This window comes from Malus sylvestris, chromosome 6 (genome assembly GCF_916048215.2).
Source record: "Malus sylvestris chromosome 6, drMalSylv7.2, whole genome shotgun sequence".
NCBI lineage: Eukaryota > Viridiplantae > Streptophyta > Magnoliopsida > Rosales > Rosaceae > Malus > Malus sylvestris.
This window is the reverse complement of record NC_062265.1, coordinates 25820608-25838439: the sequence shown is the minus strand read 5'-3', so window position 1 is coordinate 25838439 and position 17832 is coordinate 25820608. Positions and strand designations below refer to the sequence as shown.

Genomic DNA, 17832 nt, shown 5'->3' with positions numbered 1-17832 from the left:
ACTTCTGTTGCTGGAAATAGGTACATTTCTGAGTGCTTTTCATTTCTTTTCCTTCCATTTCCTAATTTTTTTTGTTTTTTGTTTTGTTCAATGGGATTTTTGAGCTTTTCCTTCCAAGTGTTTGGATCTTGTTCTTGCTTTGTGAGATTTGCATTTTTTTGCTTTGTTTGCGTTTCCAAGTTAAATATGTAAGTTTTATTGATGTTGGGTTTATCATTTATGAGCAAAGATTGAATCTTTACATATTTGGTTGATAGAGTAGTGAGCGATCCTAATGTTTTGCATTTTGCTTTTTCTGCTTATTCCTATATAGAGATATGTATGTTTTTTTTCATGTGTGGTTTATGATTTATGAATAAAGATTGAATCTTTACGTTTTCGATTGATTGTTACTGTTAAGAGTGTGATCTTGATGAATTGTGAATGGTTATATTAATTGGGAACTTATGATTTGTGAAAAAGGCTCGAAATTCTTGAGGTATTGGTTGATGGGTAAAATGTGATTTCTTGATGCTTCATTCGAATTGGAACTTCTTGCAGAAAGAAAAAAATGACCATGGATTGTAGTGGTGGATCGCCAAAGCACCATTACAGAAGAGGCTCACTTGGATCTTCGGGGTTAGTGCCCTCTGCATAGTATGTTACATGATAGGAGCTTGGCAAACCATTTCTGCCCCTGTCAATCAATCTGAGCTCTACCAAAGGGTCAGTTGTGATGAAACGTTATCTCAGTCCCGGAACAAAACTTCCTCATCCATGTCATCATCATCGCTTCACTTGGACTTCGAAAGCCATCATCAAGCGGACATCAACAAAACCAAGGCTGTTCAGAAGTTCCCACCGTGTGACATGTCCTACAGCGAGTACACTCCATGCCAGGATCCAACAAGGGGGGATAAATTCAACAGGAACATGTGGAAGAACAGAGAGAGGCATTGCCCTACCCAAGAAGAACAACTTTTTTGCCTTATTCCTGCTCCGCCAAAGTATAAGATCCCTTTCAAGTGGCCTCGGAGTCGTGATTTTGCTTGGTATGACAACATTCTCCATAGAGAACTCAGCATTGAGAAAGCTGGCCAGAATTGGATTCAAGTCAGGGGTGACAGGTTTAGATTCCCCGGGGGAGGTACCATGTTTCGGAGGGGAGCTGATGCGTACATAGATGACATTAACGTGCTCATTCCTCTCACTAAGGGCAACATCAGAACTGCAATTGATACTGGCTGTGGTGTAAGTAGCACATATATGTGTATAGATATATGTATGTATGTATAATTGATTCACACTCCTATATTGCTAGAAAATTCTGATGCACTTTCCTGTTTGGCTATTTAGGTAGCCAGTTGGGGTGCTTACCTGTTGAAGAGGGACATCGTGACAATGTCTTTTGCGCCAAGAGATACGCACGAAGCACAGGTCCAGTTTGCATTGGAGCGCGGAGTTCCTGCTATGATTGGTGCCCTGGCTTCAAAGAGGCTTCCCTACCCTGCAAGAGCTTTCGATATGGCCCATTGTTCCCGCTGCTTGATCCCTTGGATGAACTATGGTAAGTGTCTATGTCTCTCTTTCTAGTTTGCTTCAACATATTAGACTATCTCACATTACTTAAAGTTTTTGGAGCTGCATACTTCAAGTAGGCATGTGTGTGTGTGTGTGTACATGTATGTATATATCTATTCAAACCTCCTCAACTAACAGCTTCAACTAAATTTTGGATTAGATACCAATTTCGAAAGCATGTGGATTTTTTCTTGGACTATTTTTGCAGATGGTATGTATCTAATTGAAGTGGACAGAGTTCTAAGGCCTGGTGGTTATTGGATTCTTTCTGGGCCGCCTATTCACTGGAAAAAGAACTGGAGGGGATGGAACAGAACTCGAGAGGATTTAAAACAAGAGCAGGATTCTATTGAGTCTGTTGCAAAGCGCCTGTGCTGGAAGAAGGTGATCGAGAAGAACGATCTTGCAATCTGGCAAAAACCTATCAACCACGTCAAATGCGTTAAGAGCAGGAAGGTGTATAAAACACCACATATATGCAAATCAGACAATCCAGATATGGCTTGGTAATACTCCCTGAGCTTCATTTGTGATTTCGTTTATTTGATTTGGAATGCAAATTCTCCTGTACTTAACTCTGCTTAATGTGCCATGTTTTGTGCTTAAAAGGGAAAGAGACATGGAGAGATGCATTACTCCTCTCCAGGAGACCAGCAATCCCAATGACGTTGCTGGTGGGGCATTGGAGAAATGGCCAGAGCGTGCATTTGCTGTCCCTCCTAGAATCAGCAGTGGTTCAATACCAGGAATCACTGCTGAGAAACTCCGCGAGGATAATCAACTGTGGAAAGAAAGGGTGGAACAATACAAGCGTATCATACCAATTTCCAATGGAAGGTATAGGAATGTGATGGACATGAATGCTTACCTCGGCGGATTTGCTGCAGCGTTGTCAAAATATCCGGTGTGGGTTATGAACACAGTCCCTGCCAACTCAAACCAGGACACTCTTGGAGTGATTTACGAACGGGGTTTCATTGGAACATACCAGGATTGGTGCGAGGCATTTTCAACTTATCCCAGAACATATGATCTCATCCACGCTGGGGGAGTCTTCAGCATATATCAGGACAGGTAAAGCTCATTCCGCGACAATATGCCTTTGGTCTTTGAGTTTTGTTACTTTGAGGCCTAATGTGGTTTGTACATTGCAGGTGTGACATAACACTCATTTTACTGGAGATGGATAGGATTCTGAGACCGGAAGGAACTGTTGTGTTCAGGGATACTGTAGAGATCCTGGTGAAAATAAAGGCGATTACCGACGGAATGAGGTGGAAGAGCCAAATTATGGATCATGAAAGTGGACCTTTTAATCCAGAGAAAATTCTTCTTGCTGAGAAAACTTACTGGACTGGCAAAGAAAAAAAAGAAAGGTAGTAGAGATGTGGTAGTATATTCTTTCTTTCTTTTTTCTCCATTTGCTTGTAATTCTACTTTTTCTTCCCAGACCCTGCGTAAAGCGGGAGCCTTGTGCACTGGGTACGACTTTTTGCTTGTAATTCTACTTTTTCTTCTTTTTTATTTGAGCTTTTATTCTAACTCTCTTGGTGCATAATCAATGTTATGCTCTGGGATTTTGTAAAAGAATGAATATTGATTCATTGAGATAGTGAAATGGCAAATCTCTTTTTAATCGACTCCTTATTGTTTATTTCGTGTGCGTTTCTTGGATCAATTTGAATCAATCGGAGAGAGACTTCAAACTTGGATATCTTCCGATATTCGGAAGAGAAGTATCACTAAATCAAGAGTAAGTGAACTCTCGGTTGTGAAAATAGCAGCAAGTGTTATGGTTAGTGATTCACCTTGCTGGCCAAAGAGTTAGGTAATCCACCCCCTTGAAGCATCATATATTAAAATTAATTTGAATAATGGAAGGCAGTCCTAAGTTCCTAACTCCGTCCCCTAAACTCCTAGTATTTGAGTTAAGGTGTTCAAACTCTTAATTCACATCTGCAAGCTACTTGTAGTTTAAGTAATTAATAATATTGACTTATCTATCCAAGATACGATATTCAATTTTTCCCAATCCAGGATTATTAATAAGTGGATTAAGGTCTTGGACTTGTTATGAGACTATAAGAGTCATCAGCCTAGTAATAGGCTATCTAAACACAACTTATAACTCAAGTGATTAAAAATATTTATTCATTTATTTAAGATTATATGTTTGACTTTATCGAATTGATCTTGAAAGTTTTGTCGAGGAGATTAATTTATATGAAACGGGTTTAGCTGCTAGCGTGGCGTCCAAACCAACAAATTGCAACCATAAGATGTTATGCAAACACATTACCTAATAAGAAAGAAAATAAAGGTATTATCCTTAATGACATGTTTATTTATACGGAGTTGGTGAAATCGTGAATCACGAATATGTAAAGCTAAAAAGGAAAATGAGTTGAATGGAAAATAGTCTATATTTTTAGGGCCACGTTACCCTATTCGAAACTGGTAAAATCACAAGTTAGATAAGAACGCAAGTAGAGTTGAAAAAGAAAATGAGTTAGAATGAAAGTATCGTATCGTCCATACTAATGTACTTATTTGGAATGGGTGAAATTACAGAAGAAAATTAGTAAAGCTAAGAAAGCAAACGAATTGAATGAAAATGCACATTGTTGTGAATCACATGTTTAATTCATTTTCAATTATTGAAATTGGGAGTCAAGGAAAAAAAATAATGTTGAAAAGGAAAATGAGACGAAGGTATTGTTATTATCTTTAACGACTTCTTAACTTATCCGAGATGAGTGAAGTCGCGAGTCAAGAAAATGAAAAAATCGATTAGGACATCTTCAATCGAGGGCGTTTATGAAAATGTATATTTTCAATAACTATTCCAGATAAGTAAACACGCTATAAATTTCACGCTCAAATACTGCTCAAGTAACTAGAGAGGGTGAGATTAGAATTGAAATAGCTACATAATCATTTGAAAATTCATGTGTTTCTTTTCTTCTAACTCAAGTCTAAGTATGTTTCGTAGTCGAATCAAGAAACTTATCTCTGATACTACCTAATCTAAATCATTGGATTCGAAATCTCTTCTCCCTAATAGCTTCTACCAGTCAAGTACAACAACATTTCAGATTAAACAAAACAACATACGATTTTTCACATCAGAGGCATGGTCGAAAGTCCATATTGAATCCACGGTGCTGCTCCACCACGATGGATTGACATCTGAGTCCCTGCAGAGCTTTGAGTAAACAACAGGATGTCATTTGCTTCCCAATTCAAGTCCAAATGTTTATTAGAAAGTTTCAAATGACAGAATATAAAGAGGGACGGGAATGAATGACGGAATACTAAGACATTCACAGCTAATGAGATTAGAATTATTTTCTCCGTAACAAACAAGTAAACTCAAAACTATTTGTTAGAGGGACGGGAATGAATGACGAAATACTAAGACATTCACAGATAATGAGATTTGGTTCATCTCACAATGTTTTTCCAATGACAGTGAACGGCATTTAAGATCAAACAGAAGATATACCACTTTTTGTTTCTTCGAATTTGGATCAAGAACAACGACAGTCAATCTAAAACGTAAACATGCATGGGGGATACATTAAGTGCAAGAGATAACTTACAACTGTCCCAAATGATTCTGACCAAGAATGCCTGCTGAACCACTGAAGCAACCTGCATTTCATACAGAGGCAAGGCAACCAATTCATAAAAGTCACCACGGTCAACTGAACACGAGCTGATAACACATCCATATAATTAGATGGAGGCTATTGGCAAGCTTCTGAAGTGGATATAGTTCTATACATGACTGACATCAACGAGCATGAAAAACCACACGCTAGTGCAAGACAGGAAAATGAAGAATCGAACATACTTATATTCCTGAACTGGTAATATTCCCATCTAAGTTCCTCATGACTTTTATCTTGAGAAACCAGCATGCTCGACATTGACTGCAATGTACTCGCTTCACCTCCTGTGCTCCCAAAGAGAGAGAGAGAGTCTTCAGTCATTAAAGGCATTCAAAATAATGGAGTAATTGCGCATATAAAGATGACTCTCTCGCAAATGAACTCAAGAACATGTTAACCAAATAACAAAGAAATACCGCGGATAACAAATACGTGTAAGCCGATAGAGGTTATTGACAAGCGACTAAAGTGGAAACTAAAAAATATAATACTTGTGAGTTAAAAGGTACCTCTATTCCCCAACTGATAATCTTCCCATCTAAATTCCTCGTGACTTTTATCTTCGCAGACAGGCATCCTCGATATCGACCAAATTCTTTCTAACGCTCCAACTCCTGCGCTTCCAAATGTAGAGGGGGAGTCGTCAGTATTTACAGGTTTTCCAAACAATGAACCAATTGAGCACAGAGATATGGCCCTAACAAATACATATAATTTGCTTAACGGCATCAAAGTCCGGTAGGTCTTTGTTCCAATCCCTAGGACTCTAATTTCGTTTCTACTTCTTCTACGATAAGAACTTACATGCACATGAGGTGCCACGGTGGCAATATCTCGAGATAATCATGTAATTCCTTATACAAGCAAGCATAGACTACGTAAAACGCTATAATTTGAGTGAACAATTGTCGCCTTAAATATAAAACAATTCAATTCCTCACACAAAAACTAAACATGCAATAAACATTTAGCTCTTCCAATTTTAAAATCCGAACTGTTTAAACAACATATCCAATCTCATAGAGAAATCGAAGTACCAAACAGACTACAGTAAGCGAAATTAAATAAACTGGAAATTGCACTTTAGTCCTGCAGAGAAAACAGAATTGGAAGAAGGCCCCAACAATCTCATCTGTTTTCAGTAAAATCTCAATATTATCAAACAGTTGCAATGCAATTCAGAAGAATCGTCATCGAAGCTTACCAACCAACGTGTGCTTAATTCCATCCACCGTAAATTTCATCCACTTCTCCCTAAAATTCCAAACAACAGCGCCTAGAGACTCGAGCCAATCCGCCCCGAACACCACGTCGCAATCCGGCAGCGGAGAAACGTGAAAGTCCGAAACGTACTCGTATTCTTCAATCTCCACCCGCAGATTCGACACGACGTCGTCGGTTCTCGCCGCCGTGCCGTTTGCAAGCGGAAAAGAAAGGGAGAGATTGCGATCGACTTCGAGGCCGAGTTCACCTACAATAGATGTGCTTATGAGGTTCAGGGCGGATTCGGAAGCCACCGACACAAGGATAGTTCGACCGCCGATGAATCCGACGAGTCGCATTGGTTGCGGCCGAGCTCTGGTTTCCATGGCGTCCGGTTTCAGAGGGAATGGAGGTTTTCCCGGGTGGGATTAGGGAACTAGGGCAGCTAAACTTTCTGAAATGTGGATTTGGCGGTAAAATGTTGAGGGAAGGGAGGGGAGAGCTTTTAGCCCCCGCGAATCATGGGAATGTCAGAATTCGGAGAAAGCCCAAAGGTTTTCTAAATTATAATTTTGGCGATAATTTGAAACTATATAATTGTATGGATTGAAATTTCTGGGCTGGGCTCCTAGACTTCAGGTGAATCAAATTGGACTATTTTGGGGCCCAAAACGACTATCAAAAAAAAAAAAAAAAAAAGAAAAGAAAAGAAGTTATTCTCATAACTACATGGCTTGTAAAGTTAGTAGCCAGTCAAGGTAGTATATTCGTCTCCTTCCAGCTAAGTTCAAATTCTCTTCTTTATAACGTCGAGCAAGTTAAATTATTGCATTATAAATCAAAATTGACAAAATTTATCATGTTGTTTACTTTAGTCATATTTTTTTTGTTTCAACTGGGTATACATGTGTATATTGCAGCTTTGACATTTTACGAGCGATACGACCTTGAGATTTAAGGTTAGGGTTTTGGGATTAGTATTGAAATTATACGTTAAATCTTTATATATAAAGCCAACCACCCCTATTGGGGTCACAAGCTTCACAAAAAAAAAATTAATAAATTAAGAAGACAAAAATGCCCCCAAAACAAAAAAATTCGAAAGCAATCCAAAATAAAGCACCAAATAAGCAGGGAGATTTTTGTCATTTTAACGGTGTTTTTTTTAATTAATTCTTTTTGTACCGTTTTTTTATTAGTACCTCACAATAGACTAGTAATACTATGATTCAACCAGTTGTTTATTAAATTTTATTTTCTCTATTTTTAAACACGTTCAAAACATCTTAAGAGGCATGTGATTAAATTAGTTGTCAAATGATTTTTTTTTAACAAATGATATTATCTACACTAAGGGGGAGAAGGTGGGCTTAGCCTCACAATGGGTTAGGAATAATGTGATTCAATCTGTTGTTTATTAAATATTATTTTCTTTATTATTAATGTAAATTCAATAGAATGTAGATGGAAATTGAAATACCGATTTTATTATGTGAATTCCGCTACTTTGATTGGTGAGGGGTTTTTTATAGCATGATCTAAGATTATTCATTTACTTCAAATATTTGACTTTTCTTTTGTCAATTCACGCATATAAATACATGTAAATGTGTAAATCGCGCGTAGCACACTGTGATTCAAAAGATGCTTTTTGAGCGCGTGCATGAAGGCTAGTGATAATTTAATTTGAGCATAAAATGTAACAACAACATATATCAATTTATTCAAAATTATTTTCAACTCTAATACACACGTACACGATCATGCTAGATACAAACTTAATCTAAACTACATATTAATGAAACTCTCTTTGTCAACCAAAAGAGGGTGAAAAGACATTTTTGTCTTCTATCTTAAACTAAAATAATGGACAATAAAGTAATTTTGCACAAACTGAATTTTACATTTTTTTAAAAGTATCACCTACAGGTGATCTTAACATATCTTTAATTTAGAAAATAAAACTAAAAACAAATACTTATCGAGCATTTTCACTTTCTCTCTTTCTCTCTCTTTCTCCTTATTTTGAAAACAAAAATAAATAAAAAATTATCCACACACACAAAATATGGAGGCATATGCTAGTATCTTTTAATTTAAGTGAACTAATAACACTATTTTAAGAAAATAGAAATGCCACACGATGCTACCATCAAATTAAAATTAAAATAAAATAAAATTCCAATAGCAAATGACTTGTATCGAAATTCGAATCTATGAGAAAACTCATTTACCTTTAGTAGGATAATTCCATTTTTTTTTATATTAGAGATGGCCATAGGCAACAAAACAAAACGTATGACAATACATTGAGAGCATGACATTGTATAGTAAACAAATATAAAGAACTTCCTAGTGTTATTAAAATTGGAGTGAACGAAAACAAAAAAAGCAGGTTGTGCAATGTCGATTTTTAATTGGTTTATTAATAAGACAAAATATCATTAACGTCGTACCCAATCATAAGAAATACGAGATCGTAATGTCCCAAATACCCCTAGTAAATTCCCTCCCTATAGTGGTTTTCGCTCTCTCTTCCCTCTCTCTCCACTTACCAAAAAAAAAGCAGGTTGTGGAATGTCGATTTTTAATTGGCCTCGTGCTTCGGCTCAACGCCGATGGCAAACCCTCTTTCAATTTTTCTAGCCTTCCTCCTTTATATTCTCATTAATTGTTGCTTATTTATTTTTTGTCTTAGTATTTCGGTCAATAAGTGCCTTTTTAATGTGGTTATTTATAAGTCTTTCTTCATGAGTATTTTAATATTGTGTTGGTAAGTTATTGGCTACTCCTGAGATTACTTTATTAAAAGCGATATCATTGTTGATGGTGTTGCGCATAAAAGTCATGGTAGTATGGACACTAGTTGGTTCATAGTCAGTTCCTTTTTAGAGTCGGCGCTAGTGGTTGTCAAACCGTGAGCTCATGTTCGTTATATTCAAGGTTTTGTGTTTAGAAGTTCATAAAATGTTAATTCGCTAAATGTGGAGTTTCTTTAGCTTTGGAGTGCCATCTCAATACTCTGAGTTTGTGCGTAAATGATTTCAAGACCTGGATGTGTTCCTTTGCTTATTATTGGGTTTGTCTCGCCCTCAAACCCACTTGTACCGGTGATTATTAGTTTCACCAAGTTAGCCTTTTATGTTTTGTTAAAGTTTCTCTGAGTTGAGGATCTATTGAATGTTATCTTGAATACACTATTTGATATTCCTATCAATTCTTAACATTATATAATAAACTGTTGTAGTTTCGTCTAAAAAAAATCTCTCTGGAAAGTGAAATGGTAATTTATACAAATAAAAAAGGATAATTCTACTAAATTCATCTAAATTACGCTGGTTTAGCCAACTTAACTAAATTCATATCTGACAAGTTAAACTATATATTCAATGATTCTTCATCTAAGAAATGATACTCATTCTTTTTCTCCTAGCACACACCTTTGTTTAATTATATACATTATTTTCGTTTTGATTATCTAATCTGATGGCGAGAAATTAAAAAAGGACGAGAGATTCTTCGCATATTGGTAATTTGCAAGATTCCATTTTTTCTACAGCAGTTATTTCAAACGATACAGCGTTGGGTTACAAATCGAAGTGTTTTACAGTCTGGTATTTTCAAATTTTCTTCGGCGAATTTCGGCTCTCATTTGTGGCGAAATGCACGGAAGAAATTTTTTTTGGTATTTTGGGTATTTCCCGCCCTTTTATCTTCCCTCCTGTCGCATCGACAAGGCAGCGACATATCGTATGCAATGATGCGGATTCCCAATGATGCATCGAAAATTACAATAAAGAGAAACCGGAAGCAAAAAACAACAGCTGACCATTTCTCCAATTATTTTAATCCTCCGACGTTTAAAACAATTAAAGCCTGCCAGACTAGAACGGCGACGTTTTTGTCACCTTGTTATCTGTCGGCTTCTTCGATTCCCGGATTCTTCAGCTATCCTATGAGTATAAATCGACGACCAATCCGTTCTCTGACGGTTTCAATCAGAGACCGAAGCAAAACGACGACGGGTTTAGTAAATGGGTTTGCGAGAACAAAACGACGGCGTACGGAGGAGGAAGAAGTCATCGACGAGGGGGCACCACCGGTTCGTGGGGGTGCGGCAGAGGCCGTCCGGGAGGTGGGTCGCAGAGATCAAGGACTCTCTGCAGAAAGTGAGGCTCTGGCTTGGGACTTTTGACACCGCAGAGGACGCGGCTCGTGCCTATGATGAGGCTGCCCGAGCACTCCGCGGTGTCAACGCCCGAACCAATTTCGAGCTGCCACAGAGTAATGGGGCCGGAAATGGTGGCGCGGGCGTGGCGGAGAATGTGCCTTTTTCGTTTGAGGCGGTGTGTGGGAATGAGGTGGAAGCTGAGGGGTTGCTGGGTGCACTTAGAGCTAAGCTGCAGGATGGTAAGGTGATAAATTGTGTGCTTCCACAACCACCACAAGGAAATAGTGGCACTACAGCGGAGCCGTCTCCGGTTGATCCACGTGGTGCGGTGGCGGAATCCGTCAACCTGCCACCACCCCACAAGGACTATCCAATTGTATTAGATAATCAGTGGCAACTTCAGGTTCACCCAGCACCATCAAACCAAACCATGGTGTGGGCCAACGAGAGCCAAGTAGCATATGAGCAAGTGCATAATTGGTCCACGTGGCCGAATAACAGTATGCCGTATGTACCAGAACAGTGCTCTATGGAGCTTCCGTTGCCGGCGGTGGGCACGCAGCTTCTGTCACAGATTGATGGTAGTGGTGGCGGCGATGGTGGTTGGTGTTCAGATCAGCAGCAGTTTTTGCACTGTGACGGTAGCAACTGGGGAGGAGCTAATGCCAATTGGGATCCTCCTTTTTATGCTTCCTCTGTGCTGGGGTGATGGGATCATATCATATAATTAATCTATGCAATTCTTTTTGTTTTACCATATTAACCTTACAAGCTAGTCTTTGCAGACTAATCAATTCTTTCAAGTACGTGCCCCAATAAATTATAAACCCTACTCGGGTACGCATTTCCGACCGTCATTCATAAGTAACTCACGAAAGTATGAGAACTTTTGTAGTTCAGTATGAGAGTCGGCTCTATCAAGGTTTCTCTTATTTGCGTGTTGTAGTAGTCATTGAGCTTCGGATTCTAGCGATTATTTTCATTCGCATGATTTTTGAATTTGTCAAAAAATTACCAACATGAAAAGGAATTGTACTGAGAAAAAAGAACTGCAAAATTTGGCATTTGGTCACATTTCCAAACTTGCTACATCAATTCCATCAAACAAGAAACACCTAAGTAAAAGCTACTTGTAGGAGGTATGATAACGAAATGCGTCTTTCTTCTTCGAATTCAATCCTCCTTGTTTCGCCTGCAAAATGAAAAGATAGCAGTGAGGTGTGAGCGCAAAATTCATTTTAGATCGTGCTGGAGAAATGAATAGAGATTAACTGTTCATTAGAAGCATCATCCTCAACGTTCGATCATTTTCGCATTAGATCAGCCACACCCCTTTTACCTGGAGGACAAGAGCAAAGTGAATGTTAGATACAGAAACATCAATTTCTTTAATGTGAGGTTTAACATTAACAAACTAAACTATCACTCAACAAAAATTAACACATGAAAGATGGCAAGATAATGAGAAGGACCGGGATTAAAACCCTTTCAAAGCAAGCTTAGGACACAACTTTAAGTACTCAAAAGTGTAAAACTTTAGAACTCTCAGGTTTCCAGCTCAGAATTTGCATCCCCATCAACTGATAGGTTGCATGTATTTATAATAATCTTGAGATTACATCAGGGGTTTATCATCCCTATTTACACGGCAATATTTGAATTTGAATAATACAACATATGTGAAAACAAACTTTAAAACATTAAAATAATCTAGACCTATCAGAGTTATCCTTGGATAAGGACTGCATTCCTGAATAACAGACTTTAGAGTTTAAACATGAGCTAGATTCTTGATAACTTTGACTTGGTCTAACAGCCCCCCGCAAGCTGACAACCCGAGAAACAACTGGAAGCTTGGACACCAAAAGCTTGAAATGCGAGGAAGACAAACCCTTTGTAAACAAATCAGCAATATGATCTTGAGAACAAATAAAATTTACCAGAAGCTGTTTTCGAACCACTTTCTCACGGACATAGTGATAATCAACCTCCAAGTGTTTTGTTCATGAATGAAAAACGGGATTGGAGGCTAAGGCTATTGAAGAGACATTCTCACACCATATGTGTGGAATATGAAGATGCAAATAAAGGTCTCTGAATAACAACCTTAACCAAGATAGCTCAGCAGCAGTGTAGGCTAGTTGCCTATATTCGGCTTCCATACTCGACCGAGAGAAAGTCTTATATTTCTTTGAACTCCAAGACACCAGATTTGGTCCCAAATAAATACAAAAACCTCCTGTAGAGTGGCAGGTATGAGGATTGCCCGCATAATCTGCATCAGAGAAAGCATGCAATTGCATATCTCCAGGTTTATAAACAAGACTATGATCATACGTGGCCTTCAAATACTGCAGGATGCGTTTCACTGCCATCCAATGAGTATCCTTGGGTGAGTGCATAAATTGGCACACCTGGTTAACGGCATAGGAAAGATCCGGTCTCGTGATGGTAAAATACTGCAGCACTCTTGTGAACACGGAAATTTCCTGAAACAAGAACAACGTGTACAAAATAATATTTTGGTGTTAATGGATTTGTAGGGTTACGATCTCTTTTAACTTGATCATCTGATTCGATCTCCGTAAGGTGTTGATTTATGGATGTTGTTGATCCAAGGGCCGTTGAGGCTTGATATTGGATGAACGGTTGGGAGCTTTTTCAAGGGCCGTTGGGGCTTGATCTTGAAGAACTGTTGTGTAGATTTGTTGATGTTGTTGATCCAAAGGGCCGTTGGGGCTTGATCTTAGGATGAACAGTTGTGTGACTTTGGTGATGTTGTTGATCCAAAAGGGTCGTCGGGGCTTGATCTTAGGATGAACAGTTGTGTGGATTTGTTGATGTTGTTGATCTAAAGGGTCGTTGTGGCTTGATCTTAGGATGAACAATTGATGAACGATGAACACTTTCTTCAAGGGCCGTCGAGGCTTGATCTTGAATTGATGGAAGTTCTTCAAGAGCCGTTGGGGCTTGATCTTGAAGGAGGATTTGACGAAAAATGAAGAGGGCTTTCTTGATCCTTTGAGATTTGCTTGAGAGCTTTAGAGTTTCAAAGCTTCAAGGTTTTGAGGAATTCTCTTCCAATTTGGGAGTAGAAATGTATTTGTGAATTTTATGATGATTGATACCTTGATGAAGAAACCTATTTATAGGCTTTGAAAATGAATTACCACCACAAAATCTTCCCACTTAAGCACCATTACCTAATTTTCCCACTTAATGCAATATTGAAATTGAAGTGGTCTAACATATGGCCTAATTTCCCACTTAATGCAATATTGAAATTGAAGTGGTCTAACATATGGCTTAATTTCCCACTTAATACCATTTTAAACTTGAAGTGGTCTAACTTATGGCCTAATTTTCCCACTTGATACAACTTTAAACTTGAAATGTACTTGCTTTGTCATTGCCCAAATGAGAAAAACTTGTTTTGATCCGTAATGGATTGAAATGTGCTTACCTTGTCATTGCCCAAAATGAGAAGAAAAACTTGTTTTCATCCATAATGGATTGAAGTGTGCTTGCCTTGTCATTGCCCAAAAATGAGAAGAAAAACTTGTTTAATCCTCCAAGGGTTTTTCTTCCAATTTGTTGAGTCACATGCCATGTGTACAATTGTGTGACATGTGGCGTATCCCATGTGTGTTGTGACACGTCAAAACTTTAATGCGTTGGTGAAGATTTATTTACTGAAATTTCGTTGTCTACAGCTCCAACAACACTGCGATATTGATCCGGATACTTGTAAGGTTCACCAACATAAGCACTCAGTTTTTGTCCTACAGAAATTGGAGTGGAAATCGGCTTGGCATCTTTAAACTTTGTTTGTTGAAGCAAGTCCAGGGCATACTTGGATTAAGTCAAATGCATATTGTTTCCAACGTAAGTGGCTTCAACACCCAGGAAAAACTAAGGGGACCCAAGTCTTTCATGGAAAATAAAGTGCTGAGCTTCTTGATCAACCATGCCAATTGAGTGTAGTTGTTTCCTGTGAGCAAGATGTCATCCACATAAATAAGCAAAATCAAATAAACGCCTCTTTGATTATAAACAAACAAAGAGTAATTGCACATGGACTCTTGAAACCCTAACTGAAGGAAAAATTCTGAAAACCTTTGAAACCAGACCCTAGGTGTCTGTTTTAAACCATACAAACTACGTTGCAGTTTACAAACATAGTTAGGATACTGTTTATCAACAAAACCCAGTGGTTGTCTCATGTACACATCCTCACTCAAATACCCATGCAGAAACTCGTTTTGAACGTCCAATTGTCGAACATGCCATTTATTTGAAACTGCCAAACTCAAAACAAGTCTAATGGTGCTATGCTTGACAACAGGACTAAAGGTCTTCGTATAGTCGATCCCGGATTGTTGATGAAAACCATTAGCCACAAGCCTAGCCTTATGTCGCTCAATCGAGCCATTTGCACGCCTCTTTATCTTGAAAACCCACTTGTTTGGCAACAAGTTCATGGCATGATGGTAAGGTACAAGAGTCCACGTACCATAATGTTGCAAGGCACTGAATTCCTGAGCCATCGTAGTCCGCCATTCTTTATGCTTGATTGCCTGACTAAAACATGCTGGTTCAACCACTTGATTGTCAGTATTAACATGCAATGCAGATTTTGGGTTTGGCTTTTGTATCCCAACTTTAGACTGAGTGGTCATTGGATAACATAGAGGGGGATTATGAACCAACACCGGATCGATGACACATTGTCGTGACTGATTCTAGTTCACAGGGACAACAACTACTATTTCTTGCTCATCTTGGTTTGGTAAAGGTTCACTAGGGCTAGAAATAAGGGCAGGGTTTGGAGTAGAAGAAGGTTGGAAACTTGGTGCAGGTTTTTCATGCATTGGTTGATTATATGGTAACCTATTGGTAGTGGCGGGTTGGTCATTGGGTGTGACTAGGACTTGGTTATTTGGTGGACTAGGGATAGGGTTGGAAAAGTAAAAAACAAGCTCAGAGGTTGGAGAGTTACCTGTTGTGGAGACGTTTTCCTTGAGAGATGCAAGTTCCTTGAATGGAAATGAGTCCTCATCGAATAATACGTGGTGAGACAAATACACTCGTCTCGTGGATAAATCCAAACACTTGTATCCTTGGTGATTCAACGAATATCCTAAGAAAACACATGACTTGGACTTGGGTTGAAGTTTGTTGCGTGCATAGGGTGTCAACCAAGGAAAACATTTACATCCAAATACTTTGAAGAATTCATAAGTCGGTGTTCGGTGAAGAAGCTTTTCATATGGAGATTTATTAGACAAAACCTTAGTTGGTAACCTATTAATTATGTATGTGGCCGCCAAACAAACATCAAACCAATATTTGTCATGGATGTGGGGGTGAGAAAGCATGACAATACTAGTTTTGACTATATGGCGATGTTTTCGTTCCACAATTCCATTTTGCTCAGGGTGTTTTGGGCATGAAAAATGTTGTGAAATTCCCTGAGTTGCAAGAAAATGTTTAAAGGCTTGACTCTTATACTCACCACCTTCATCGCATTGAAGAGTTTTGATGGGTGTGTTAAACATTTTTTCAACGTGCGCCTTAAATGTAACAAAAATTCCAAATACTTCAGATTTGTTTTTCATGGGAAAAATGCAAGAATAGTGAGAACAATCATTGACAAACAATACATAATAACGAAAACCTTCAATTGACATAACTGGTGAACACTACACATCGGAATGTAAAAGTTCCAAAGGAAATTGAGACACAGACTCTGACTTGCTAAAGGGAAGTTTGGTACTCTTGCCCAAAGGACAAGAATCACAAAACATTACATCGGCAGTACCATGACTTGGTACTTGATTATTTGAAATTAAAAACTTAATAATTGAAGATGCAGGGTGACCAAGACAAGAATGCCATTTTTGGGCCGAGACTCTAACGCCTAAGAACGTTGAAATAGGATACTTGGATAATCCACCACCACCTAGAAATAGGTACAATCCATTCTCACATCTCCCTTGGAAAAACGTTTTCTGGGTCTTGAGGTCCTTGACAAAGAAAAAATAAGGAAATATTAGTAGGTAACAGTGGTTATCAAGAGTGAATTGATGGGCAGAGATAATGCTAGTGGAGGCGGATGGACAATGGAGTATATTGTTTAGTTCAAATGAGCAAGACTTAGTAGTAATTTTGTTTGAACTAGAATGTGAAATTGAAAGGCCAGTATCATTACCTACACCATTGATATTTTCATTACCATTGTACTCCTTTGGATTTACCAGATTTTGAATATCAGGAGTGACATGGGTGTTGGCTCCTGTGTCCAGTAACCAGGTTCCATTTTGTTGTCGATTCAAGGTAATTGGTGAAGACGCCATGGCAATAAGACGTTTAGTTGGAATATGTCCTTCATAAGCACCATTCATGCACTAGTAACAATCTAAAGTACGATGTCCAAGCTTACCACAAATTTGACAAGTGATTCTCTCGCCACTTGAATTGCAACGTTCCCCAATGACGGTAGGATTGCGCTGACTGTTGTTGCAAGGGAAGGAACCTCGTTGGTTGATATTAGAAGCAGCACCACGGTTGGACGCAAAGCCACCACGTCCATTTCCACGAGAACGTCCACCACGTCCTCTTGCAGCTACAAAGGCATTGACAGAAGCTGATTCCACCACAGGTACAATTTGTTCCATCATTCGCCTCTCCGTTGTCAAAAGAAGAGCTTCAAGGGTTGGGTACATGATTGGAGTATCACGTGCCTGAGCTGCATTGACAGTCATCTCGAATATAGGACCAAGGTTATTAAGAATAATTTGAACCAGTTCATTATCACTTACTGATTGTTCGGCAAGAGCAAGGTTATTTGATATAGCGTTTACACGATCCAAGTAATCAGCCACTGAGAGATCACATTTCTTTGTCAGGAGCAATTCATTTTGCAGAAAGATGATGCGATTCTGAGAAGTGGATGCATAACGTTGCTCAAGAGCTTCCCATTTCACACGAGACGTGCGTTTGCTGGCTACAGTGGCTAGAACAGAGGTAGTCAGCGAGGCATTGATCCAATTGAGGATCATTTGGTCATTATGCACCCATGTAACATACGCCGGATTGACAGCAGTATTTCTAGCCAAGTGTTTCGGAGGACAGACCAGAGAGTCGTCGACGTAACCCATCAGGTCACGACTCTTTAATATTGGCAAGATTTGCGCCAACCATAGAGGATGGTTGGCACGATCA

The 17832-nt window shown here is 38.7% G+C and overlaps 2 protein-coding genes and 1 pseudogene across 3 annotated transcripts; 2 read left to right on the top strand and 1 right to left on the bottom strand.

The window, feature by feature from the left end:
• The first annotated feature begins 550 nt into the window (after positions 1-550).
• Positions 551-3200, top strand: LOC126626548 (probable methyltransferase PMT18; annotated as a pseudogene).
• A 1229-nt stretch (positions 3201-4429) lies between these two features.
• On the bottom strand, positions 4430-6950 carry LOC126626547 (uncharacterized). Of its 2 annotated transcripts, none has more exons than XM_050295904.1 (5): positions 6439-6950; positions 5744-5848; positions 5417-5518; positions 5163-5214; positions 4430-4757 (listed from the first exon to the last, which is right to left on the bottom strand). In XM_050295904.1, exons 1-5 carry the CDS (start codon positions 6821-6823, stop codon positions 4652-4654), a joined length of 750 nt encoding a protein of 249 aa, XP_050151861.1. In that variant the 5' UTR covers positions 6824-6950; the 3' UTR covers positions 4430-4651. The 2 variants fall into 2 exon arrangements, with proteins under 2 accessions (XP_050151861.1, XP_050151862.1); XM_050295905.1 differs by having other exon boundaries at positions 4430-4765; positions 6439-6948.
• Positions 6951-10343: 3393 nt separating this feature from the next.
• LOC126626546 (ethylene-responsive transcription factor 12-like) lies at positions 10344-11411 on the top strand. The gene has a single exon (XM_050295903.1). The coding sequence runs from the start codon at positions 10472-10474 to the stop codon at positions 11315-11317; it is 846 nt and encodes a 281-aa protein (XP_050151860.1). The 5' UTR covers positions 10344-10471; the 3' UTR covers positions 11318-11411.
• The last annotated feature ends 6421 nt before the right edge of the window (positions 11412-17832 follow it).

Excerpts from the sequence above, each read along its gene's own strand:
- LOC126626547 (XM_050295904.1), bottom strand. The coding sequence starts at position 6,823 with ATGGAAACCAGAGCTCGGCCGCAACCAATGCGACTCGTCGGATTCATC. Across the intron at positions 5,849-6,438 it reads AATTAAGCACACGTTGGTTG|GAGTTGGAGCGTTAGAAAGA; the intron begins GTAAGCTTCGAT and ends TTGGAAGCGCAG. Across the intron at positions 5,519-5,743 it reads TTATCAGTTGGGGAATAGAG|GAGGTGAAGCGAGTACATTG; the intron begins GTACCTTTTAAC and ends TTGGGAGCACAG.
- LOC126626546 (XM_050295903.1), top strand. The coding sequence starts at position 10,472 with ATGGGTTTGCGAGAACAAAACGACGGCGTACGGAGGAGGAAGAAGTCA.